The sequence below is a fragment of the Vulpes lagopus genome, chromosome 20, assembly GCF_018345385.1.
Source record: "Vulpes lagopus strain Blue_001 chromosome 20, ASM1834538v1, whole genome shotgun sequence".
Classification (NCBI taxonomy): domain Eukaryota; kingdom Metazoa; phylum Chordata; class Mammalia; order Carnivora; family Canidae; genus Vulpes; species Vulpes lagopus.
In genome coordinates this window covers 27,522,333-27,549,257 of record NC_054843.1, presented here as the reverse complement: position 1 = coordinate 27,549,257, position 26,925 = coordinate 27,522,333, and the positions used below count along the sequence as shown (strand labels likewise).

Here is a 26,925-nt window from a genome sequence, read left to right as displayed (position 1 = left end):
ACTCCTGACTATTGTTTTATAATATATCCAGTAACTATTTACAAATCATTTTGAGAAAAAAATAATCATTTAGGGTTTTAGATCATATAGGAAATAACGCCCATTTTTAATATAAAAAATCTTAGAAACAACTTCAAGTAGAACAACTTCAAATAGATTTCCTTCTAATTAATAGTTGATTATATAACAATTTTTTGATAGGTCAGTTGCAAACCTGGTTCACTTTTAAAAACAAAAGTATTATCTGGTGAACAAACTGTGGACTGTGAAAGCTGAACTTAAAACATAGGGACTTGTTTCAAGATCAAAACCCCATGTGGCTCGATAATAAGTTCTTCCAAGAGAACATCAATGTTTATGTCTTAATTGCAATTTTAAAAGAGTGGGACCAATGGAGGGACTGTGTGCAACTTTGTCATGTATATGTGCCCTCTGTACTTTTCTCTTTAGTCAATCTGAGCTGAGTGCCTTTCTTGGGTTTGAGAGAAATATTTTTGTCTTGGTCAGCAATGTTCTTAGAACAATGATTTTAATAGAAACTAAGGATGTATTCAGGAGAAGTTTCCAAACCATCCTGGAATCACCTGAGTTTGGTAAGTGGCCCTGTTATTCCATCCCTAAGGCTAATTAAGTAGATGTTACTCATTAGAACACACAAATAATCACAGATTTTCCTGAGATGTTGAGCCAGATATGAAAGTTGTCCCCTCCACCCAATTTTTTTTTTTGTCATAAAAAGTATTCTGAACCCGATTTCCAAAGACATAACGGTTATATATGAACTACAATATTGCAAATTTTGAGTTGATGTATAACTGTACTGGGGAAAATATAGGCATCAAGTAGTTTGGTTTTTTGTTTGTTTGTTTTTTACAGTCCTGTGTTCTGAGAAAAGTCATAAGCAATGGTTCTCAGACTTGAGTGTGCAGAAGAAACATCTAGGGAGTGTGTTAAGATGCAGCTGGGAGATTCCCAGGTCCACTTAGCAGAGATTCTTGATCTGTAGATCTGAGATGCTGCCTGGGAATCTGCATTTTAAAACAAGTGCTCCAGATGATTCTAATGCAGGTGGTCTGAGTCCAGCTTTTAAGAAACCCTGGTCATAAGACTCACAGGTACCACAGAAATGGTGAGAAGTAACTTTTACAAGAGATGGTGAAAATTGTCTAAAGAAGAGCCATTTTGCTTCTGTTAAAAATAACTTCTTAAATAGTCAACTATTCAGGAAACCACCGGAAGGTGAATGGTTAACTTTCCTAATTCTGTAAAAGGAGGAATATTAATTTAGTAAAGTAGCTAAAATACAAAAATGGAAATCTGCCTTTTTTTTTTTTAAGGATCTATCAAACTTCCATCAATTGTAATCAATTTTTACTAAGTAGTACAAGGTTTAAAGAAAAACATATTGAAAAGGACTGGGGTGGGGCAGACACATTGGGAACCACAAAACCCCTTCCAAGAGTTAAAAATAAATACGTCTTCTTCTTTTTCTTTTTCTTTTTTTTTTTTTAGCAAAAGTGAAAAATGTAAGCATATTTTTTCTAATTTATTTCTGAATCGGATAATGGGAAGCGAATTAGGTTCTTTTTTTTTTTTTATTCAACGATTAATATTTAAAGAGTCATTTAACAATTTGGATTCAAAAACAAATGTGTTATGTAGGCCGACGTCAGCTCCCTCGGGGCACCTAAGGTAAAGCGAGAAGTAGTGCGCGTAGACATCACCGGCAACCAATACTTCTGGAAACGGACAAAGTCTCGGCTGTCCCATGCTTTTCTCGAATCATGCTCTTATTTATACAGGTCGCAAGTTCATACTAAGCAGTTGGGAAAAAAGAAAAAGAAAAAAAGAGAAGAAAAGAAGGGAAGAGCCGACGCTGCAGGGCGGGAACGTCCTACTCGGCCTCCTCCTTAAGGGCCAGCACGTGCCCCCGCGGGCCGTAGGCGCTCGCGTCCGCGCTGCGGGGGCGGGGGCCGCTGCCGCCCACGTGGCCGTTGAAGGGGCTGCGGAGACCCAGGACGGCGGCTTTCGCGCCCGCGGCGGGGGGGGCCTCGGCCGTGGCGGTGCCCTGCGCCTCGCTCCCCGCACACGGCTCCCCCCAGGCGGCCCTGTCCCGCGCGTCCCGGCCGGCCACGGGCCCGCCGCCCTTCTGCAGCATGTAGTAGAGGATGGGGTTGGTTCTGGTCAGCCTGGGGCAGCCCTTCTCGTGCCCGTTCCTGTCCGCGTCGGCGATGACCCACTTGATGGGGCCCTTGTCGCCGGCGCCGCCCGCACACCCGTCCGCAGGCCCCGGCTCCGGCCTGGCGCCCGCGCAGCCCCCGGGCTCGGGGAAGGGGGGGCTGGGCGCGGCGCGCGCGGGCCCGGGGCAGGGGCAGGGGCAGGGCCGGGGGCGCGGGCGCGGGCCGGGGCCGGGGCCGGGGCCGGGGCCGGGGCCGGTCCTGCCGTCGCCGCAGCCGCCGGGCTGCGCGGGGCCGTACAGCAGCCCGTCGAGGGGCGGGACGCTCAGCTCGGGCCTGGGGCCGCCCGCCGCGCTCCGGGGCGCCCTCCTCCGGGCCTCCAGGGCGGCGCCGCCGCGGGGCTGGGACAGGTCCCGGACGCAGTTTTCCGAGAGGAGCAGCTGCTTCAGGACGTTGAAGCTCTTGCTCTCCCGGGCCCAGGCGCGGGGCTCGGCGTCGCCCGCGGGGCCCCGGCTGCCGGGGTATTTGAACTCGAGATCACTCTTGCACCTCGGCTCCGGCTGGCCCAGCAGGGACCCGAACAGCCCGTCGGGGGCGCCCCCGCCGGGGCTGTCTGCGGCGTCCGCTGCGCTGCTTTTCAGCCTCTTAAACGGGTTTTCCAAGGGCTCGCTCTGAAGCTTCCTCTTCTTGGGGACCACGCAGAGGTTCCTGGACTCCAGGAGCGCCAGCTCGCTGCTCCCGCGGCCGCCGTCCGCCTCCTCCGCCAGGGAGCCCTCCTGGTTCTGCCTCAGCAGCCGACTCAACAGGCCGTTCTTCGAGAAGGAGAAGTCCTGGGGTGAAACGGGCTCCGACTTCAGCTCCCCGGGCGCCGGCGGGGCAGCCGCGCTCCTCTGCGCGGGACCCGGGAACGGGGCGCCCCTGGCGTCAGGGCTCAGGTGCGCGCTCGGACTGGGGCTGGGGCTGTGCGGGTCATCGCAAGGCTCCGACTTTATCTTGACCATCAGGATCTGTTCACTTAAAGCTCTGTCCGCGTGCTCCTGAGTACCCTCATCTCTCAGAGGAGTCTTCTCTTTCTTTTCGCTCTTCCCCTTGGTGGGGTTGCCCAGGAGCAGCTGGAGGACAGTGCGCCTCTCCAGCAGATTTTCGATCTCGGAACCGGGAGGTCCTGCCTCGGGACCCGCCGCTGCACTGCCGAATGCCTTGCTTTCTTCCGCCGCGTTTGCTCTGTTGGAGAGCAGAGGGCTGCTCCGCCTCTCCACCATGCCCAGGGGCCGATCCGTGCTCGCGCTCAGCAGCTGCCTGCTAGGCCTCTGCTCCTCTCCCGGGGCGGACTGCAGCCCGCACTGAGCTAGATTCTGTAACAGCTTACTGGCACTGAAAGTCGCCGAGCTCGGTGCGCCTTCGTTGTGCGCTGGCTTCTCTCCTAGCGAGTCTTTGCCCTTCGTAAGGTCCATCAGGGGGTTGGGTGCAGCATTCGCTGGCCTGTCAGCCTGAGAGCCGCAGGCGAACGGCGGGGGATTCCACTTGATGACCAGCGAGTGTTGGGACAGATTGATGGGAGACTCTGCTTTTGTGGAGGAAAGCAAAGGAGGGGTGCTCACTGGGGTAGTCCTGTTTGCACTGGGGCTTTCTATTACGGAAGTCCTCGCGTAATTCTGGCTACTGAACTTGGTCACATCGCCGTGTACTTCCTGAGGGCTGTTGTTTCTTTCTACACTTTCTTCATTCTTATGGCCAAGCAGCAACTGAAGAAGAGTCACTTTCTGGTGCGAATTGAGCTTAGAATTCTTTGAGGTATCTTGATCTTCTTTGATGTCCACAGTGGGGACTTTGGGATCCCAAGTGTTCAGCAAGGACTGGGTTAAATTATCAAGAGAAACAGGCTGGTCAGGTTCTGGTTTCTCAATTCGATGTTTGCAAGACAAGTCTATGGGAACACAGTTGGAATAGGAACTTTCGTCACCACTGCTATCATCTGTAAAACTAGGGTTGTTATCCGAGTACTCATCGATGGTTGTCGGGGTACTGCTATCCTCAAAGATGCTTCCTCTCTCACTATGATTATGTCCATTCATTGGCTTTGGTATGGTCTGGCTCTTAAGAAGATGTAAAAGCAAACTATTATTAGCAGCCTGTTTTAGATGGTTTCTTTCCAGTGAGTTCTTATAGCCTGCATTTTTGGGGGAAGAAGGAACAACACCCATCGGGTTCTGAAACGCCGTATTTTTGCTCGCCATTAGCTTGCTCGATGATGTTCTCGCCTGACCGTTGAGATGGCTTGACATTCCTTTTGAGAGCTGGAAACTGCCAACATCCTTCTGGCCATTTTCTTGTAATCTGGCCATGGCGGCAAGTCTTTCACTTGCTGCCTGATTCGCATTTTGCGTTTTTAAAGCGTGTTCTCGAGAATACTGCTGCAAATGGGCTTCACTTGAAAGGAGTAATGCTAACTGGCTACAGGCAACACTAGGTTTGGGTGAAGTGGCTGGACTAGCCCTCTTTTCCACCATGCTTGCAACAGCCTGTAACCTGGCAGCACATGACAACGGTTCGCTCATGACTTTTGTTCCACTTTGTCCAACATGATGTGGTGACTCTACGAACCTGTCTCTGATGAGGTTTTTACTCACGTCAGGAAGATTGGTATCAGGCTTTTGATCTTTAGCTTTACTTTTCTTCAACAAAGTTTTTAAGTGACTTGATGCAACACCATAGCACCTTAAATCTTTCTCCACTTTTAAAGAATCATGACCGAGTGCATATCCTTGCTCCTTGAGGCTCTGCCTAATTTGTTGCGACAGAGCAACGGTCTGCAGCCTGGAGCTGAATGACTGAAGCAAAGAGGCCAGTAATGTGCTATCTTGTTTGCCTTTAGGCACATTGTCAACCATGCCAGCTAGCAAAGCTTCCTTCTTCACGTTTAAATTTACGATGGAATCAGACAGCCTCTTCCGCTTCGCGGCATTCCAGTCCTCAGAAGACTGCAAGAGCCTGGCTTTTTTGAGGTGCAGCATGCCAGATCCCTGATATGAATGTGTATTGAGAACTGGACCATTACTTTGACAGGCGGGAAATGCATTACCAGAAATGTTAAAGTTCTGATCTTCTTCATTATGCCCAGCAGACTTTTTGTCAACGGCAGTACCTGAGCCCTCTGCTGCCTGATGCATTAGTAATCCTTCTAGGTAAGTTAAAACAATAGAATCCTGGTGCACATCAGAGCCAAGCTCTTCTCCATGAGTCATGTTCAATAGAAGTGTTCACAAGGGCTTGGTTTCTATTCACGTTAAAGAATGGTTTTCTGTGGGTGAGTGAGATGTAATTTTAATAAGTGAGTGTCAATTTATCACCTTCCATAGTCATCAGACAGAGATGCACTGTTACATTCCAACCAGGGTTCCCTGTGACAAGATGAAAGGCAGGCAAATTCCAAAGTAGTCTGACCACAGAGCTGATCAACTCCACAAGAAGCAGCAGCAGAATTCCTTAATACACAGGTCTGCGGCAGCAGGCAGATAGAATCCTTAGTGAATACACTGCTTCTCCTTCTTCATCTTTTGTTTCCAATTAAATGCCAACAGCGGTGTTCTGAAAATAAAAATAAAAAAGGTAAGAAGAGGCAGAACTAATATTATGTGACGATACCAAGAAGCAAAAGAATCTAGTACTTGTAAGTCTATATATGTGTGTGCGTGTATGTATGTAAAACATAATGTACATACGTATATATGCATTATAGCCACTTCTTTAGTAACATAGTTTGCCATTCCTATTAAATTGGAAATCGCTACCGGAAGTCCTATAAATTAACCCATATTGTTAAAGTGATCAAATCAATTAAAGAAAATACTTTGGTGTTATATAACTGTCTTCCAAAGCACACCGAGTTTCTGAATTTTCTTTCTTTCTTTCTTTCTTTCTTTCTTTCTTTCTTTCTTTCTTTCTTTCTTTCTTTCTTTCTTTCTTTCTTTCTTTCTTTCTTTCTTTTTTTTTTGGGGGGGGGATTCTGAATTTTCATGAGCACTTTCCACATAGTAACAATAAGGATGCTAAGTCTCCTATAGTGACATAGCTCTATACGGGAGCTAGAATTGGCTTTCTTATATTACTGGGAGCTTATGAAGGAAAAAAAGTAAAAGTGCAGAAAAAAAAAGAGAGATGCACATGACATGGACTCATGTGATGAGCTAGATGCAGGGTTGAATACTACAGATTAGGTTCACTTCTGACATCATTTTGGAAACATCACACATTCCATAAGTAATTCGTGGGATTTCTGTTTTTAAAGAAATGGAAGCACTGACAAGTATCTTGTAGGCCTATGCAAAGTGTGACAGTCTTAGTCATATTCATAAATACTGAAGTATAATCACAGGCTTCATTTTTATCATGACCTATTGGAAACAGAAGAGAGTGATTCTCTAGATGCTCATCAAGTCTATCAGAGGCTTAATGTATCCATTTTTAAATCTTCACTCATTTGCTCTATGTAGAACTTTTAATGTGTGGCCCATTCCTAACAGAAGCAGAAGACAGGTTACAGGTGAACCCGTAACTCTGTTTCTAAGGTGTTCCTCACAGAAAATACTCCTTTTCCCCACCCATGCTATTTCTTTTTGTGTGACTTCGCTATTATAAGTATAAATAAATTCAAATATTATACATGATTTGAAAAAGTTTTGTAAGGTTTTAAAATAAAAATCATTAATTTAGAAAAATGTGTTAAGGTACTTGTACCAATTTTTTAGTTCAGAAAATGTGGTTTCTGGGACACTTGGGTGGCTCAGTAGGTTAAGTGCCTGCCTTTGGCTCAGGTCAGGATCCCAGAGTCCTGGGATCGAGCCCTGCATTGGGCTCCCTGCTCAGCGGGGAGCGTGCTTCTCCATCTCCCTTGCTTGTGCTCTCTTGCTTTCTGTCAAATAAATAAATGAAATCTTAAAAAAAAAATGTAGTTACTATAATACGTGTAAATATAACTGTGTACACAATAGGTAATCGCATCATCCTGTAGAAAAGTGGGCAGGAAATAAATTTAGGATAGATTTGAAGGGAAGATGAATAACTGCTTTCAGAAAATTCTAAGTCAATGTGGTTATTTTTCATTAATTTTTTTTAATTGTATAAACAGCACCATTATGAAACAGGGAGGAAGACCTTCTAATAGAAACCTATTTTTTAATAAGATGAATCTGTAAATCAAAGAGTATTTCCTGAGATGCTGCTTCCAGAAGCACTCAGTTGTAATACCTACCATCGTTCTAGCAAAAAATGAAATGCTGAAGAAAGAAGGAATTCTGAAGACTATCTAAAGCCTGAATTTACTCAGATCCTACTATTAAAACTCTTCAGGGAACTAAGTGAGCCAAAATTCTTCAGATAACTTCCTTTTCTTTCCTTTAAATAACTGAAGCAGGAGAAATCATTAACAATCCTTCCTACCTTTCCCAAATCATGCCTTTTCATATTTCTGTAATGAAGAACAGAATTTAATTGAGAAATTTCTTAGAAAAGAAACAAAAGGAGGCAAGGTGCTTGGATACAGTACAGCTCACTAAGACTATAGATATTAGGGTATAATGTAAAATATTACTACCACCTAATAAATAGACTTCTTAAAGTTAAAATCATTTAAAGTTAGTATTAGCCTGATTCATTTTCTTTTAGCAAAAAGACAACCACATTATTTTTGAATCACCAACTTATAGTTTGTTTGCTTTTTAAATTTTATGTATGTATTACTTAGGAATGTTGCCAGATGTTTAACACTACTTGAGTATATTTGGTTAAAAATATCTAAATGTCAACACACTATTAAGAATCAGACTTCTTGAGAGATTGGCAAGCAGTATATTTTAAAACTGGAGTATTTTACAAAATACTGTGATGCAATGGCTTATCAGTGGACCTACTTGCATGTCCATAACTTCAACAATGATTTTATTAGAGCCCGTGTCTATTTAAAGATACTCAATGGTCTCTTCATAAATATAATAAGGAAGAGACTTTACTTATATGACATATACTGCTAAGTGATTTCATTGCAAAGGTAACAGAATCATCCACAACATTTGGTTCATGGGCCGGGGGGTGTGTGTGTGTGTAAAAGACAACAAAAGAGAGTAAAAGTAAGGAGGAGGCAGGGAAAAAAAAAATTACAAATGAACAAATGTAGGCCTCATAAGTTTTGTAACTCTCACGAGATTTTACAAGAAAAAATTTATATAATAAACTAAAATAGGTTATATTAATATCCTATCTTTAAACATTACGTTGGCAGATATGACAGGCAAACCCAAGAAAGATTTTTTTTAATGAACACTAAAAATACATGTATATGAAGGAGAAAAAATAAAACCTACCCAGTGATAAAAGCTGATTGAACAATGTTTGTTTCAACTTAGTTGTCATTTTTATAAGGTGGTTCCATAAAATTTTTAGAAAAACTGACTTTGCCAAAAAGCTTAGTGTAACCTTTAATCATATATGGAGGGGTGACTTAATCTCAATTTTAGATTGAGATTGAGAAAGAAAAAAAAAAAATCCTAAATCAAAATCAGCTCTTTGTAATTTTAATGGATTCGTTTAACCCTCAATATACCAAGAAAAATAGCCATCACCATTACCGTCTGGGTCCAACAAACATTTTATTAATATTTAAGTCAATTTATGAATAATTAACAGAGTAAGAAGGAAGAGATACTATGAAACAACATCAGAATTTTAAATAAAAATGTACACACACCAAACCCATTCCTAAATCCATTAACCTCCTGGTTTTGAAAGACAACATATCCCTAATGGGCAACTGACAGCTCATCGACTGTCATGCGTGAACCTGGAAACATTTTCTAAGTACCAATTCCAGATTGGTAAATCTAAGAGGTAAGCTTTATCACCACTTCTGGGTCTTCTCTTTGTACTTGTATAATTCAAAATGTGTTACTTTGGAAATCTTCAACAGCTCATAATTATGCTGAAGAGAGGATAGAAATCTTCCTTGTTCCATAATTGCCAAATATATTTATCTTTTAGTTTTAGTTTTACTAAAACCAATTACAATGATCAACACAATGGATTACCTCATTTTCAAGTTATCTATTTTCTTCCAGTCTCTTTTATTACACCCCAGTTTTCAATATTTGCCCACTTATGAAGCATTTCAAATAAATCTGGATGTGTCAACGTCATAAAAGAAAGAATACTGTTATTATTCCTTTGAGCTAAACAGGACCATTGAGGTTCTTGTCACAAAATAGTGAGTGATGAAACCCTTCTTACTGATCAATTGACTATATAAAATACTGTATTTCCTTTTTATCTTTAGAAATATATTGTTAATGAGAACAATATGAGGTGATGGATGCATTAACTAACTTTATTATGATAATCATTTTGCTATGTATATGCATATCAAATAATCACACCGGACACCTTAAACTTTCACAATGTTATTACACATCAATTATACCTCAATAAGCCTGGAAAAAAAAAAAGAACTATATTATTGAACTATATCGTTCACTCATTGATGCCTGAGTTTGAAAAATCCATTTAGGATGTTGTCATCTGAAGACAACAGTCAACGATGTTGCTTATACAGTCAATGTCACCATCATCATTCATGTCTAGAGTACTACCATCATTCTCTTTGCAGTCATCCTCTGATTCATCTAATTGAAGCATCTTCCTATGCCAACTTTCTTTTCTTTGATGCTATAGATGGAAAATGAAAAATACTGAGTTCTCCATTGTGTTTACTAAAAACTTAGAATAGGAAGACTACAAAGACGATTGTCTCTAGACTTTTTAAACATTCATGAAAATGTTATAGAATAATGGGCTATGCAATAAGAAAACTGAAGGTGATATAATGATGACTTATTTCACTATTGCATCATCCTTCTAGGCACTTCCATTTTTCTCTTGACTTATTATTTTAGTCCTTACTTGGCATATTTGGAAATAAATAATGAACTAATTCTCAAGATCAGAAAATAGCAAAATACTTAAAGACATAGGAAAATTAAGATCACTAAGGTTCCAAAATGTATCACTGATTTACAAAAGGTTCCAAAAGACACATATAGTAATGGCAAAATAACTGTTTTTTTTCTATTAAAAACACATTTATTAAAACTTTAAAAAATAAAAGTCATGTAATATAATCCTTCCTAATAGTTAGAAAAAAAAAGTTTCAAAAACTAACACCAGGGCCAAAGAACCCTACTTGACAGTATATCCAGGGTTAATGCATTTCATGACAATTTAATAAAGTTCATGTACAACTACTAATGTTAAAATTATAAACCGAATCTTTTATTAATTTAAAATTGTTTATAAGCATGAAAATCTTTTAAATTTTATAAAATTGACATTTTATTGCTCTAGCTAGCAGACTGTAAAAAATTATTATTGTTAAATTTAAAAAAATAGTAAAATCAAACTAAATCATTAAAGAATTCTTGACCATATGCACAGATTTGGAGAAAGATCCAAGTTTCAACACAGGCTAGTTTAAATATCTAGTAAAATGTGTGAATTCAGAGTGTATTTTTTTTTTAAAGTTGCATGTTCTTTTTTTAAGTATCCGAAAAATATGAAATTATCTTGAACTTTTTTTCGAATGTTAATCAATAAGATAGTTGTAAATAATTTGCACGTTAACAGTTCCCAAATGAGTGTTATATTGATTCTTTGAAGTAAACTATTTTCATTGCAATGCACTTTGCACTTTCTATTTGGAAATGGCTTATTAAGCAAAGGGAAAATCTGCTGAATTTTTAAACACTTTTAAAAATGGTAAAATAAAATTTTACTTGGATAAATGAAGGATGAACCTAATAGAATTCTTATATATGGGACTACTTTTGACAATAAATAAATAATGAATTGGTTTTCCTCCAGCTTTTTTTTTTTTTTTTTTAAGATTTTTATTTATTTGACAGAGAGAGAGCAAAAGAGAGAGAGCATCAGCAGGGGGAGGGGCAGAGGGAGAAGCAGACTCCCTGCTGAGCTCCATCCCAGGATCCTGGGATCATAACTGAGCCAAAGGCAGCTGCTTAACCAACTGAGCCACCTAGGTGCCCCAGCATCCAGCTGCTTTTAAGGAAAAGATTCAGTATCTTACTTCCAAACAAATTCTCCACTGAAACACATTTAAGTGATTAAACATCTACAAAGTCACTTTGTATGGTATTTAAATTATATCTAGTGAATACCTCATGACTTCCAATTGTTTCCATGAAATCTCTTCCACTTGCTTATCCATTATTAAGTAATACCTGTTTGAGTATTGAATTTAAAGGTATTTCTCCAATGCCACTTTAATGAGCATTTTAATTTTTGGCTCTGGTTCTTCAAAATGCAAAAGTAACTGAAAGTCTACTAAATTGTAACATTCAAGAATAACTCCCATTGGACAATATTACTTAATTTCCACCTTCGATTATTTTAGGGATGCTTTTTACAAAAAAAAAAAAAAAAGACTAAGAAAAATATTAAGATGTTCCCTTAAGGATTAAAAGAAAAATATCTAAGTACTAGGAAGATTCCAAAGTCCTAAATATTGAACCTTTTATTAAAGCAATACAAATTGAGGTAAATAATTTAGAATACTCTTGGTGTTCTCTAGGGTGAGACTGTGAAAGAAAGTTTTAAAAGGTGAAAAGAAAACAAAAATCCATGAAAAATTTATCAAGAGGACATGACACCAAACATTCTATCCAAATGTATGAGATTAAGCTTTTCAAACCAAGGGCCAACGACTCAACACTAAATTTCACAAAACAAGAAATAAAATGTAACATTTCAGATCAAGGGTTTTGGGACTTCATTAAAAAGTAAAGACAACAGCAAACCCTCTATTATAAATTAAAAGTTATTTTTTACCCAAGTCAACAAAAACTATAAATAAAAAGGGAGACATTACCATCACCGATGCCCCAGAAATGAAAAGGATTGTACAGGTTACCACAAACAATTATACTCCAACAAACAGACAATCTATAAGAAATGGAAAAATTTCTAGAAACATACCACTTACCAAGGCTGAATCAGGGAAGAAAAAAAAGGAAATCGAAAATCTGAATAGACCAATTACTAGTAAAAAAGATTGAATTAGTACTCAAAGATCTCCCAACAAAAAAAAGCCCAGGCCCAGATGGCCTCACTGGTGAATTTCATTTAATTCTGAAGAATCAACACCAATCCTTTTCAAACTTTTCAAAAAATCAAACAGGAGTGAGCACTCCCAAACTCATTTTATGAGGCCAGCATTATCTGGACACCAAAACCAGGAAAAGGACACTACTAGAAAACAAAATAAAGCAAAAGCACCCCCCTCCCAAAAAAAACTATAGGTCACTATCCTTCATGAATATAGATGCAAAAATTCTCAATAAAATACTAGTAAACCAAATTTAGCAGCATATTAAAAGAAACATTTACCATGATCAAGTGGGACTAATCCCTGAGATGCACAAATGATTCAACACCAGCAAATCAATCAATGTGATACATCAAATTAATGGAATGAAAAAAAAAAAAGACTGATGGTATCTCACTAGATGCAGAAAAAGCATTTGACAAAATTCAGTATCTTTTTGTGATTAAAAACTCTTAACAAATTAGGCATAAAAGAAATATCTCAACATAATAAAGGCCTTACATGACAAACCCACAGCTAATGTCCCATTCAGTGACGAAAAGTTGAAAGTTTTTGCTCTTAAATCAGAAACAAGACAATGGTGTCCAATCTCGCCACTCCTATTTTTTTTTTCGCCACTCCTATTAAACATGGTACTAGAAGTCCTAACAATCAGACAAGAAAAAGAAATAAAGGTATCAGAATTAGAAAGGAAGTAAAAATTGTCCCTATTTGCAGTTGAAATGGTTTTATATAGAGAAAATCCTAAAGACTCAACCAACCAAAAAACTGTTAGATGTAATCAATAAATTAAGTAAGGTCACAAGATGCAAAATGAACATACAAATATCAGTAGCATTTCTATATACTTAGCGACAGGTTTTCTGAAAAAGAAATTGATCCTATTTACAATAGGATCAAAAACAAAATACTTAGAAATAAATGTAAGCAAGTGAATCATCTCCACTCTGAAAACTACAAGACACTGATGAAAGAAAAGGAAGAAGACAAATAAATGAAAAAGTATCCTGTATTCATGCACTGCAACAATTCATACTGTTAAACTCTCAATTCTACCAAAAGCCATCTATAGATTGAATGCAATCCCTGTCAAGATTCCAATAGCATTTTTTTCTTTTACAGAAGTATAAAAAACACTCTTAAAATGTATATGGGACCACAAAAGACACCAAATAGCGCCCCCTTCTCAAATCCTAGGAAATAAAAGATTAAAGCAGGAGGTATCACTTTCTGATTTCAAGCTATACTATAAAGCTATAGTCATCAAAATAGCACATATTTGCATAAAAAGAAATAGACCAATGGAACAGAATCAAGAGCCCAGAAATAAACCTAAGCATACACAGTCCACTAATATTTGACAAAAGATTCAAGAATACTGAATGGAGAAAAGCCAGCCTTTTCAATTACTGGTGTTGATACAATCGGATATTCATATGTGAAAGAATAAAACTGGACCTATGTCTTCTACCATTCACAAAAATTAACTCAAAACAGATTAAAGACTTAAAAAAATGTATGATCTGAAATCATGATATTCCCAGAAGAAAACAGGAATAAAGCTCCTTGACATGGGTCTTGGTAACAATTTTTGGGATATGACACCTAGCAACAGAAGCACAAGCAATGAAATAAAAAATAAACAAGTTGACTAATAAAACTAAAAAGCTTCCACACAGCAAAAGAAATCATCAACAGAGTGGAAAGACAACCTATGGAATGCGAAAAGATATTTGCAAGCCATATATATGATAAGTATTAATATCCTAAAAATATAAAGAACTCATATAACTTAATAGCAAAAAAACCCAAGTAACCCATTTTAAAAAAGGGCAAAGAACCTGAAGAGACATTTCTCCAAAGAAGATATATGAAAAGCTAACAGGTACATGAAAATATGTTCACCATCACTAGGCATTAGGGAAATGCAAATTAAAAAAACAATGAGATATCACCTTATGCTTGTCAGAATGACCACCATCAAAAGATAAGAGATAACAAATGCTGATATGAATGTGAAGAAAAAAAGCCCTTGTACACTCTTGGTGTGACTGTAAACTGGTACAGCCACTATGGAATACAGTATGGAAGATCCTCAAAAAATGAAAAATAAACTTACCATATGATCTGGTGATTCTACTTCTGGGAATATGTCCAAAGCAAACAAAGATACTAACTTGAAAATATATTTGCGCTCCCCATGTTCACAGCAGCATTATTAACAAGAGCCAAGACATGGAAATAACCTAAGTGTCTATGGATGGATGGATGGATAAAGAAGCTATACACACACAGGAATATTATTCAGCCATAAAAAGAGGTGGAAATCCTACCATTTGTGACAACATGGATGCCACTGAAACATTATGCTAAGTGAAATAGTAAGTCAGACAGAGAAAGGCAAATATGTTATGATCTCGCTTATACATTGAAACTAAGGGAAAACAAAAACTCAAAGAGATCAGACTTATGGTTACTAGAGGCAGAGAGCTGTGGGAGGGCAAACTGGAAAGAGGTAATTAAAAGGTACAAACTTCCAGTTATAAGATACATAAGTCCCAGGGATGTAACATGCAGCTAACACTGCTGTGTGATACATAGGAAAGTCGTTAAGAGAGTAAATCCTAAGAGTTTTTATCATGAGAATAATTGAATATTTTTTTTCCTTTTTTCTTCTTTTTAAAAAATTGTGTTTATATGAGAAGATGGAAGTTAGCTAAATCTATTGTGGTAATCATTTTGCAATATATGTTTTGTCAAGCCACTATGCTGTATGCCATCAACCTGTAGTGATGTATGTCAATTGTTCCTTAAACTGGAAAAACAAAAGAATCCTAAGTATTTGTAAACTTTTGAAAAACTGAGTTATTTTGTCTGAAAAACTGTAAGTATCAATTGTTATTCTCTTAATTATTGTAACTACTGTTTTATTCCACTTTAAAATGGTCTTATCTATAAATGGATGTGGCTTTATTAAAATAAAATCTAACAGACCACCACTACATAATAGAAGTGTAATAAATCAGTGACAGCAATGGGAAAAACAAAAGTTTTTGAAAAAAAATTAAGGAAAAAATGGAACATGCAATTGCTGCCATTTCAAGCAGGGAATAACAAGGGCATGGTAAAAGAGGAAGCCTGAAATTTCATTTATTGGAATATATTTCTAATTTATTTTAAAAAATGAATAAATACTCATTAATGTCCTTTGATATAATTTGAACTCCAAGACAGTCACTTTCTTTGTAGTATTATCTCTATCAAAAGATGGATGTGTGGTTGTACAATTTGACAGGTGCCAAGAAAATAAATTTATCTAAAAACATTTTGCTCAAATAGTTGAGGGCCTCAACATTAAATGAGAACAAAAGAGCTATTTGCCCTCTCCCAGGGGTTTTCATTTTAGATGAAAATAGTCTTCAAAGACTGGTAAGAGAAGCCACTGACACTGTAGTGAGTAAAACAGCTGCCCAGATTGCCCTCCATTGCCACCTGAGGGACTTACATATTTTTGCCCAAGGCCAAATTTGCTCCTAACTTCCAGGCCCATCAGCTTTAACTTGCTGTCAGCTGCTTCCATAGGAGTAAAATAGTGTCACTCACATTCCCTATTAAGAGAGACTCACTAGGACACACTAGCGCTTGACTGACTCAAGTGTTCAATAGAAGGACATATGTATCTGAGGACTTCTTCAACTCTAAAATGCTTTGATTCTAAAATGCTATGATTCCAAGTAATTTATCAAATTGTAGTTGATAAAAATGACAAGTATTTTAATCAGAAAGATGACAATGCTATCAGAAAGTTGTCCTGATCAATATGTGTTGTAGTCTTTCTAGAGAAGTCTGAGGGAAGGAAATGATTTTGAAACAGCCATATGCCCTACCCATCCAATCTCCCCAGATTATTTATCTTCACTGCTTTCTTTAAGGGGATAGGGTATCACAGAATTTCAAATAAATGTTTACCTAAAAGTTAAATACGAGTTTATATTCAAACTAGAGCTTTTGCTTATCTCACAATAACTACATACTAAATAAAATGCAATAGTAAAGATTTAGGATCCTTGATAACATAGAGAAATGCATATGAGAAAGAGGACAATTATTTGTCCTGACAACAGAAACAAATATTCCCTATACTTGATATAGCAAAGTAAGGAACAGCTTCTTTGTTCTGAAGGCTTATGTATGCTCAGAAGGCTTATGTATGTGAATCAGATTCAATGAAATCCATTATCCATTTTACTTTGCCTCTACAGTCTATTAAAAAAATTTTTTAAATAGAAATAAGATGAAAAAATTGGAGACTTTAGGTTAAAAAAAGGCTCAACGGAGTCAAAGGAACTAGAGAAAGTGCTTAATTGCCAAGTAATTTCTATTCCAAAAATGTAATGCTTTCCTGGATGCTGTGGTGCATTATCTTGAAAACACAGAAAACTGTTAGCTAAAATGAATTCTAACTACAACTTTTAAAAATCTAGAAGAGAATCATTATATATGATAAAGAATATATATGATGTTTATTTAATATTAATATTAGTGTCTGTTCACTGCCTCCTACTGTTCTTGAAGAAACAACAGTTTCTCTGAAGAAACACAAAACACTCATTAAATAAATTTTTTGGTAGCACATATATGTGGGAAAAAGGGTTTAAATATAAAATAAACAGAAGGTACAGGTTCTCTTAACCCTTTTCAATAACTCTTTGAAGTACCTGGTGCTTTCTATCGGTTTTCAAAAGCAAAATATTTTCCAATCTCTATCAAGATATAAAGTATAATGGAAAATGGTGCTTTCTTCTCCTGGGATTGTTTACAGTGTGTGTGTGTGTGTGTGTGTCTGTGTGTGTGTGTACACAACAGGGCATCCTTTGAGATTGGAGCATAAATCCTATTAAACTCAACTATGGTCTCCCCATCCCTAAAATAGATTTGACATACAGATACAAGCACAAGGTCAAGGTCACAGATCAGTAAGAAAGATTACCAACAGAACTGATGTAACAGCTGGCATTTGATCAAAGCTCCTGGGGTTTTTAGTACACTTACCAGATACTCTGCATTTACTCACAGGGTACACTCTGTTTTAAAAATGTTCCCCATCTTTGAAGATAAGATCTTCATGCACTTTTTGTTATGAAGCATATTCTTCTAAAAATGTTGCATTGATCACAGAACGTGAGAAACTTGTGTATGTGTATTTCAGAATTACAAGTTTTTATGTGTGTATATGTATGTGTATGCTTGCATGTTAATTTTTTGCTATTACTGATCTTTGCCATGACAACCTGAAATTAATTTAAATTGCAGGTCCCTGAATCATTCTATGCTCCCCCACACCTCTGTATCAGCTGAAGTGGAAATTAACTGTATATTCCTTGATATCTTGGGACACTTCTTCCCAAATATACAGATTTAACTGCTAGAAATTGGTTCAACCAGGAAAATTTTAGAATGTATCCACTCTTCCATGATAACTTCCAAATTATAAGAAGAAAGTTCTGTTACTGACAACAGCAATAAAAGTGATTCTTAATGGAATATATTATTGAACAGTGCAATTATCTAACAAAACCATGCCTTTTGTTTTAGCTGTTCAAACAAGATATTGAATTGATCTTAAATTACATTTATGAACCAAAAGTTATGGGATGAATGTTCTTACTAAAAGTGTTCTGATTAAAAAAATTACCATTTTTAAGGATACATAATGCTGTTGGAGTAAATTACAATATATTATAGCTTTCCTTGTTAAATCAAGTATCACCTGCTGTAGCTTTATATAATTTGCAAATTAGGATATATGCACATGTAAATGTTCTCAATTATCAAATTTTCATTTTGCAAAATTATTTTTTATAATTAAATAGGTTTAAATGAAAATACCAGAATTGTACTATCCTAGAAACACTGGGATTTCTCCAAAGAGAAAAAAAATATGTATCAAATTAAATACCACAAAAAAATGGAACTTCTTTTACCAGGCAGAAAAAGACTAGGTATTGTAAAATTACTAGTAATGGATACTAATTTGTATATAAAAATTTGATCACAGAAATCCATCAACATTTATTTTCTTTTAAAACAAATAGAGTTCCATACATACTATTAAAGTATATTTAGAGGAATCATTTATCAATTAATCAGTTAATCATTCAATCAACTAACATTCTTTATGCGCTGCCTGAGTGAAAGTGCTCCTTTGTTCTGAGTGGTCCAGGAACTCTGACTTGATTTCCCTGAAATGGTAAACATCACAGTATCCTTCTTGCCTGTATTGGCCCAGAATACAAAACTTTCCAGATTGAAGGTTTTAGTAAGCTCGAGGCAGAGAAACGTCACCTGGGCAGACAGACATAATGACGATATCTGTAAAGAGGAACATCAATAACCTGACAGGGTCCCACCCCAGGGGATTAATAAACAAAAAACAAGAGTATGTACAATGTACCTGGAGAATTTCGGTCTTTAAATATTAAAGGGTAATATTAAAATGTGTTCTTCAATTGGGAAGATGAAGCTACTGGCATACCATCTATCAGTAGGCTATTTATTTAAATGGTTTCATTTTTTTTTTTAATTTTTTTTTTAATTTTTTTTTTTTTTTTTTTTTTTTTATGATAGTCACAGAGAGAGAGAGAGAAAGGCAGAGACACAGGCAGAGGGAGAAACAGGCTCCATGCACCGGGAGCCCGACGTGGGATTCGATCCCGGGTCTCCAGGATCGCGTCCTGGGCCAAAAACAGGCGCTAAACCGCTGCGCCACCCAGGGATCCCCAATGGTTTCATTTTTATTGAAGAAATTGCCACCCATACTTTTCCCTGACCTGCCTTTTGCACGGCTGTGCACATAAGAAAATGTTTGCAGTAATAATCTCAGGGACTCCAGGCAGTAGCTGCCAACCTGAACCACAGCTTTGCTGCTACCCAGGTCTCTGGTCTGTTGGGTATGTGCAGCAGGGACAGCTGCATCTGGCCCCTGCCTCAGCACCTGACACTCAGACACCAATATGGACCAAGTTGGGGGGCAGGGTAGTGAAGAGGCTTTATAAGAGGCTCTTCAGAGCTGGAGAAGGAATGAGAAGGGCTCAGTAAGTAATAGAAGTCACAGCTTTTCTGACTTTACTTACTGGACCAGGGACGCCTGGGTGGCTCAGCAGTTAAGCAAGCATCTCCCTTTAGCCCAGGGTATGATCCTGGAATCCCGAGATTGGGTCCCACATCGGGCTCCCTGCATGGAGCCTGCTTCTCTCTCTGCCTATGCCTCTACCTCTCTGTGTGTGTGTGTCTTTCATAAATGAATGAATGAACGAATGAATGAATGAATAAATAAAATCTTAAAAAAAATACTCACTGGACCAAAAACATTTCAGAACAACTTTTGCTTTAGCATTGAAGATTCTTAAAAAAAAACACTCCTATCTACCATCAACATTACTTCATAAAATTAAGACATTTTTACATTAAAAAATTATATACTCTAGCTTTAAAATCTCAATCTATCATGTATATCATTTTTTGATAGAATGATGATATGTGGAAAGGCACATACATGTCCACTAGTTTGATTACTTCTATGCTTAGTAGTTTGTTTAACTCTAACATCAATTAATGACTGAAATCCTTACATCAATATTTCCTGTTTATATTTTGCTTTATTGTTTTTGTCCTTATCGTGCTTTCAAATGTAGTGTTTATATAAAATGAATAATTTGTTTTATATTTAAATTGTCATTACACATGAAGAGGACATAACAGTGGGAGTAAAGAACCTTCTGCTCCGTGCCCTTCCCTTCCCCCATTTACCCACAGTCCCTACATCATCATCATTTGATGAAATATACCAGATCATCATATAATGCATCATATAATGCATTTTTAAATAATACAATAAGCCCCATTTGCCTACAATCAGGCTAAAGGAATAAGACATCTCTTTTATTCTGTAAACCTCAGCTGAGGACCCACCCACCCCCCTTCCCTGGACAACTTTCCCTGAACTCCACAGGGTGAGGATAGTTTTTCATTTCTAGGACTTCACAGCACTCAGTAGATCTTTCAATCATCTCCCTACAAAACTGTTTTTTGGTTTGTTTATGTCTGGTCCTCAACTAGAGGTAAACAACTTTTAGGCAAGGATTACATCTTTGTCATCCCTATGTCCCAGCACCTGGCAGAGGTAACATTCCCAGTAAAACATGCAACAAGTCAACCTCCTAGAGCCCTCTGAAAAATGAGGGGTAGACTGTCATAATTCTAAGGTACTTTAAGATTTAAGATGATATGATAATGATATCTATAATGGTTGGTTTTGAGTTCAAGATATCGTTTCCCCCTCCACTGTGAATATAATCACAAGATTAAAGAGTAATAAAGTATTTTATTCTATGCAGAAAGTTCTATGTTTGGAAGACCGTGTGACTAGTACCTGTTAGAAAAATACAATGTTTAAACATTTTAGAAATATATATATATTTTTAGAAGATTTTAGTTTTCATAAGATCTAGATTTTCAACATGTTTTTCTTTAAAAGACAAAACAAAACAAAACGATCATAGTCATTGAATTTCCTTTAATTAGTGTCTCCCCAGTCAAGTTATAATATGCCCACAGACTATATCTAGAATGGGCAAATGTTTCAGAATACTGGTATCATAAAGCTTTCTTTTTTAATCATTTTTCCCCTCTCAAACTACACACTCTCTAGAAAATTGAGTAAAACCTAATTAACATTAAAGTATTACTCTGTTAAATTTTCATATCATAGAGATATGTTAAGAAATGAAGTTAATACATTGAAAGATTTATTTCCAAAAACTGAACGAATCAAACTCATCCTAAAAAAACAGTTGTGATAACATGGGGAAAGAAAGGCTTTATGAATTAACCTTATATCAAGCACAACTGAGAAACTGTTTTTCTATGTCCACTATAAAAATCAATCACTGAAGTAGAAAAATCATCATGTAGTGAAGAACTTGAACCCTTTAAATTATGTGATAAAGATTAAATCCAATTGGTCAAAGCTATTCTTAGGATAATCTTTTTCACTTGAAACTGAAGAGCTTTAAGTGTGAGCTTTCATTGTATCTGGCTAAATAAAAACAATATTCTACCAAAGTGATTCAATTAGAGTATGTTAAAGTAATCAAATTATTTCTTGAAGACTTAAACCTGAAAAACCAAAAACCAATTCAATAAAAACAAATATTATACAAGCAGGTCTTGAATACTGATGCAAGAAGAGTCAACATGTCACTGCTGTCTTTTCTACTTTTCACCCTATCTACACGGCGCTGTTAGTAGTGATATAAAATCAGGACATTCACTCCTCTGAACCATGCTGAAAGGGTAAACTTTAGGTCTCTTTTTGCTTCGTGGCATGCTATTACATCTAAATGTTTCTCAGGTGTGAGGAGGCTAAGAAGTCATGTAGGTCTAAAAGTATCTAACTTTGATGCAGAATGGATAAGATTTTTGAAAAGCCAAATTTTCTAAAATGTACAATAAACCACTGTTTAATATATATTAAAAACAAAATATATCTGATTGTATCCCAAAAGCTTTTTAGCTATTTGTCTTAAAGATGCTCAACTTTCTAATCAAATTTCCTTGTCATTCATTCTATAAATACATATTTTTTTTTTCCTGGCACTTTACTTACTTGGATTAATGGCTTCCTTTTAAAGCTAAACTGACAAACATCACAGTCTGCATAATACTGGGAAAAGAAATTCATAGAACTTGTATAAAATTGGTAGAGGAGCTAATTTTTAGAAAGATAAACCGTTTTTCCCATAACGACTCTACCACCAACTATCGTTTTCCTAACAGTATGTCTTGCAAATTGATTCTACAAACACAACAGTATCAGAATTTAAAGGTTAAGGGAGAAGTGAAAGGTGACCTGCCTAACCAATCACTCCACAGAATGCTTAAACTCCTTTATAACCTCTTTGCTAACTCTGGTTGTCTAGTTTTTTTCTGAAAACCTCTAGTGACCATGGACTGTGTCTTCCAAGGTGGTATCTTTTGGAATCAGCTCTGGGTTTAATTTCTAGCTCTTCGACTTACCAAATGGTTCTTACCAATTAGTTGGTAAACTGATCTTGAGCAAGTTAACTACTCTTCAAAGTTTTATTTATAAATGTGCAAAAATCTATGTCACAGAGCCTCTGTGAGGGGGTAAATGTGCCAATGTCCATATAGTGCTCAACACAGTGCCCGGGCACAATGCAGGCTCTCAGTCTAGGTTATCCATTATTTAGGAACTTGTTCCACATTTGAACAAGTGCAATGGTATAAACATTCTTTCCCTGCACTGGGCCTTAATCTGTCTCCTCTTAGTCTTATGGCTGGTCTTTTAGAGGCCTCAGACAACAAGGCTAATCCTTGAATTATCCTTCAAACATGAGAAAAGAGCTGCCATATTCCACTGACTAAGTCTATCACCTTGTTAAGGTCTAGATAAGATAGTTAAATTCCACTGTTGACAGGAGTCTAACAAAGGACAAACAAAAGAAGATAAATGTTCTGGGGCTCCAGTCTGTGGTGGTTGCTACAAAGATGCAATTCTTTTTCTTTTTTTTTTTTTTTAAAGATTTTATTTATTTATTTGCAAGAGAGAGACAGAGTGAGAGAGAAAGCATGAGTGGTAGGGCGGGGCAGAGGGAGAGGGAGAAGCAGACTCCCTGATGAGCAGGGAACCCAATGTGGGACTCGATCCCAGGACCTCCAGGATCATGACCTAAGCTCTAAGCAGACACTTAACTGACTGAGCCATGCAGGCAATTCTTTACAAATTTCTGGCTGGCCAAAGCAATGTATAAAAGGCTCCTGGGGGATGCCTTAAACAGGCCTTTAAGTAGCTCATCCAAACCTAAGTAGGGTTTTCTGTTCTAGCCCTTTCTATTAGTATGTAAAACTGCCACAGAGTACAGCAAAAGTGAATTTGGAAACATTTGGTAAGGCAAATACTTTGTTATAGAACTCTGAAAACTTTGGGTTACTTCTTCTACTCCAAAATCTAGTCTCTACCATCCTAAGTCTCCTGTTTTTATTATAAAGTCCACAAAGCACAGTGGTTCAGAGAACAGTCTGTGGATTCCTGACTCTTTAATTCATTAGTAGGTGACTGGTCATCACCTATCCTTCCTGGGGCTCAGTTTCTTTAGCTGGAAGACAGGAATCATATTACGTACCTCATAAAGCTGCTGTCGGGTTCTCAACATTCATAAAGCTGTTGTCTTAAATGAAATATGTACGTAAAACACTTAATATAACATCTACTATTTTCTAAGCACCTGATTAATGTTAACTATTCTATTAGTCATGGCCATAGCACCAGATTTTTGCAAAAAAATAAAAAAATAAATAAAAAATAATATATTTTTTTCTCTTCATTTGCCGGTCACCACACATAAAGCTCCATGAGAATTTGGATTTCTATTGTATTTGTAATCCTGTGCCTGATAGATTAGAGCCACTCAAAATGATCTGTTGAATGCTTTAACATATTCCCTGTATATACTGGAAAACTAAAAAACAAAACAAAAAAACCCCAAAACTTTTGATCTGTAAAATAATTTAATAACCTAGCTAATTAATTCTTTAATTTTGTAATATTTTGTAAGACATGTTTCCATAAGCCAGAGTAATTTTAGGTACAAAGGATACCTATTATTTCTTTCTTCCCTAGACATTTTTCTTAAAGAATCTGTTCCCAGTCCATTAAGCCACAAGGAAATGTGGGAATGTTAGGAACCTAACTAAAATGGATCAATACATTTCTTCTTGTGGGATCAGAAATTCAATGAAATGGAAAAACCTTCATTTTAGGTTGCCTTAATGAGGCTACATTACACAGACAACAATGCTGAGGAGTCAGTATGCTGAAAGAAAGGAATGAAGTATGCATATACAGAAAAGCAAAGATGAGGAAAGCAAAAGGAAGAAAGAAAAGACAGTCAGGAGTGGCTGAATGGTTTTCCAGTTTCAAGGAGGTGCAATTCACTCTTATCACTGAGTTCCTAACCTACTTCATGTCTCGAAAAAATCCACCATACATGAGCTTTGTGGAGTGGGCCTCTGTCCTGTGCAATCACAGCATCCTTATAATAATACTATACAAGACAAAGTGTACCTTTTTATTGACAGTCTTAAAGGCCTCTGCAAATATCAACACTCTCCCTTACTTTTCCTACAGTGTCTCCACCTCATATATGGTCTAAAAGCAACATGTACCTCCGGTTTTCAAATGGGGAAATCTAATGACACGAAGAGGTAAATAAGTTGTCCAAGGTCATACTTAGAGTTTGTAGGGGCAGAGCTGATAACAGAATTTCAAATTTCTTATTCCCAGGAGCTTGAACTAACCAATAAACCAGCTGCCTCCCTTGACGGAACTAAAGTATGCCAATTATCCAAACTGTGTAGGAAACATTGACCAAAACAGGGGTTAATTGGACATTGGTTGTTTTAATTCCATAATCAGCTCTTTCCCTGAGCTACCCTGGGAGTGAATAACATATCTTTTGCAGGAATGGGAAGGAGGCCAGCACAGGCCATCTGGCTGAACATGTCCTTTCGTCAACTTATCCCTGCAGCTGTGTGAAACTTACTGATGTTGAAGAACTTTACAGTTTAATTTGTTTTATCATTTTCCCTCTATTAAATTTGAAAGTAGATAAATCTTTATTTTCATATTAGCCAAACAGTTTAACTGACTCTGAGGTTATTGAATCTACATGAACTTATATATGCTGTGGGTATGCATGCACATGTGTGGGCAAAGGGGACTGAAACTGCCTGACGTTAAGAATGACTTCTCATATTCAGAATGAGAGCAATTCATTTAAAAAATGGCCACTAGAAAAGAAATAAGGACTCACTGTTCTTTTTACATGAAAAGTAAGACAGAATATTGATCTTTCAGGAAAAAAGGGAACCATGAAAGAGCACAGGTAGCCTATTTCCCTGTCCATGTTCCTGAGTTCTACTTTGTAATTTTGGTAGGATGACAACAAATCTGGACTATTAAACTCAAGAGCAGTTCCTAAGACCTCAGAGTCAGATTCATATCTATCCAGTGGGTTCAAATCAGGATTTTAGCACCGCTAGCCGAAGGCAATAGTCAAGAGTTGCTTAAGCCTGTTATTTTTTTTCTCTCGTTTCTTCCTTCTTGTGTCCTCCACCTCTTTCCACCTCGCTCTTCTTTTTTCTACCTGTTAATTCTCAAGCCTTAAATTATTCTACGTGTTTTACTCATCAGTGCTGCTGATACTCAGAAGTACAGAGGCTCCTGGTATTGATGGAAAAGTCCCATTCTCTATGCTGGCAATGGTATACAGGAGTGGGAACAGGGTGGGTTATTAATACTTACTAATGCAGGTAGGAATACCGAATTGTGGCTCAGACTAGGGTTGACCAAGCCCTAGATGATGAGCCTTAAACAAGGTTTAAGGTCTTGAGAATGAATGTTTGAAAAATAAGGCAAGCTTAGAGGGAATGTCTTTACCCAGTATACAATCTGGGTATTTTCTCTTAATTTGAAGGGTAAGGGTCCATGCCAGGGACTACAGTAGGAATCAGACAAGAAGTGATAAAATCTTAAGGGAGACACTTGTATTCAAGCTATATGTGTGAGTGGATGTGGAAAACGAATTCCTAAAGTAGAACCAAGCACTAAGGGTGGGTAGATGGGTTACAGTGAAATTCGCTAGCAAATAAAGACCAGATGGTTCTTACTCAGAGGGCTAGATAGCAAAATATTAGATAAGGGGATCTGGATTCAGCTAACCTCTACCATTTCTAGAAAAATATGTCCCTATTTCTAATAGGAAATGGGTATGGCATCTAATGGTGAGTAGCATCATACGGGTATTGTGTCTGCAGTCAAACTTCATCAGTGAAGTTGGGTGGGAAGCAGGGTGACCCGGGGTCAAGCAAGTCCAGGATGTACCTAAGAGCTCCAGATGCTTCTCTTGTTTCATTTCCTGCTGTCAACTATTGGATTTCCACCTGTCTCCACTTCTAATAAACTTTGGTGGTTCCTGATCCGAGATTATAGCCTTGGGCAAAATGTTTTGATACTAACTGCCCAAAGATGGAGTCAGAAATAACAGTTATTCCATGGTAGGATAAATAAGACAAGAGGCAGAAGGTTCTACTGTGACAGTTCTCCAAATACTTCTGACTAAATTCCTTCCTGCACATCATGTAAATGCTTCTTCCTATTAATAGGACCAGGGCAGGATCAAAAGAGGAAGACAATGAATTTGGCCATCTGGACCAAATCCTGGAACTCTGGGACTACAAGAGATACTGAAGGAAAAAGAAAAAGTGACCTTGTGTTATTATCTCTTTGTGCCTCACTTTACTCATTTAAAAGCAGAAGGCTCAACAAGATCCTCTTTAAGATTCTATCGCATCTCCCCAGGCTCTAGTTATTTTAGCTTCCTATTTTAAAGTCCTCCTTGAGAATGTTCTTAGTACAGCTAAGACTAATCATTCTGCCTTTCTTTCTCTTCTCCATCTCTTAGAACTGATGCTCCTTTCAGGGAGTAAGTATGTATTTCCACT

At 37.6% G+C, this 26,925-nt stretch overlaps 1 protein-coding gene across 1 annotated transcript in view; it reads right to left on the bottom strand.

Moving 5' to 3' along the window:
• Positions 1-1,676: 1,676 nt before the first annotated feature.
• NRIP1 (nuclear receptor interacting protein 1) overlaps positions 1,677-26,925 on the bottom strand; it is a 94,176-nt gene continuing 68,927 nt past the window's right edge. Inside the window, exon 2 of the mRNA XM_041735121.1 lies at positions 1,677-5,765. Coding sequence (XP_041591055.1) covers positions 1,895-5,422 — 3,528 coding nt within the window. The 5' untranslated portion in view covers positions 5,423-5,765 and the 3' untranslated portion in view covers positions 1,677-1,894. The remainder of the gene's footprint in view (positions 5,766-26,925) is intronic.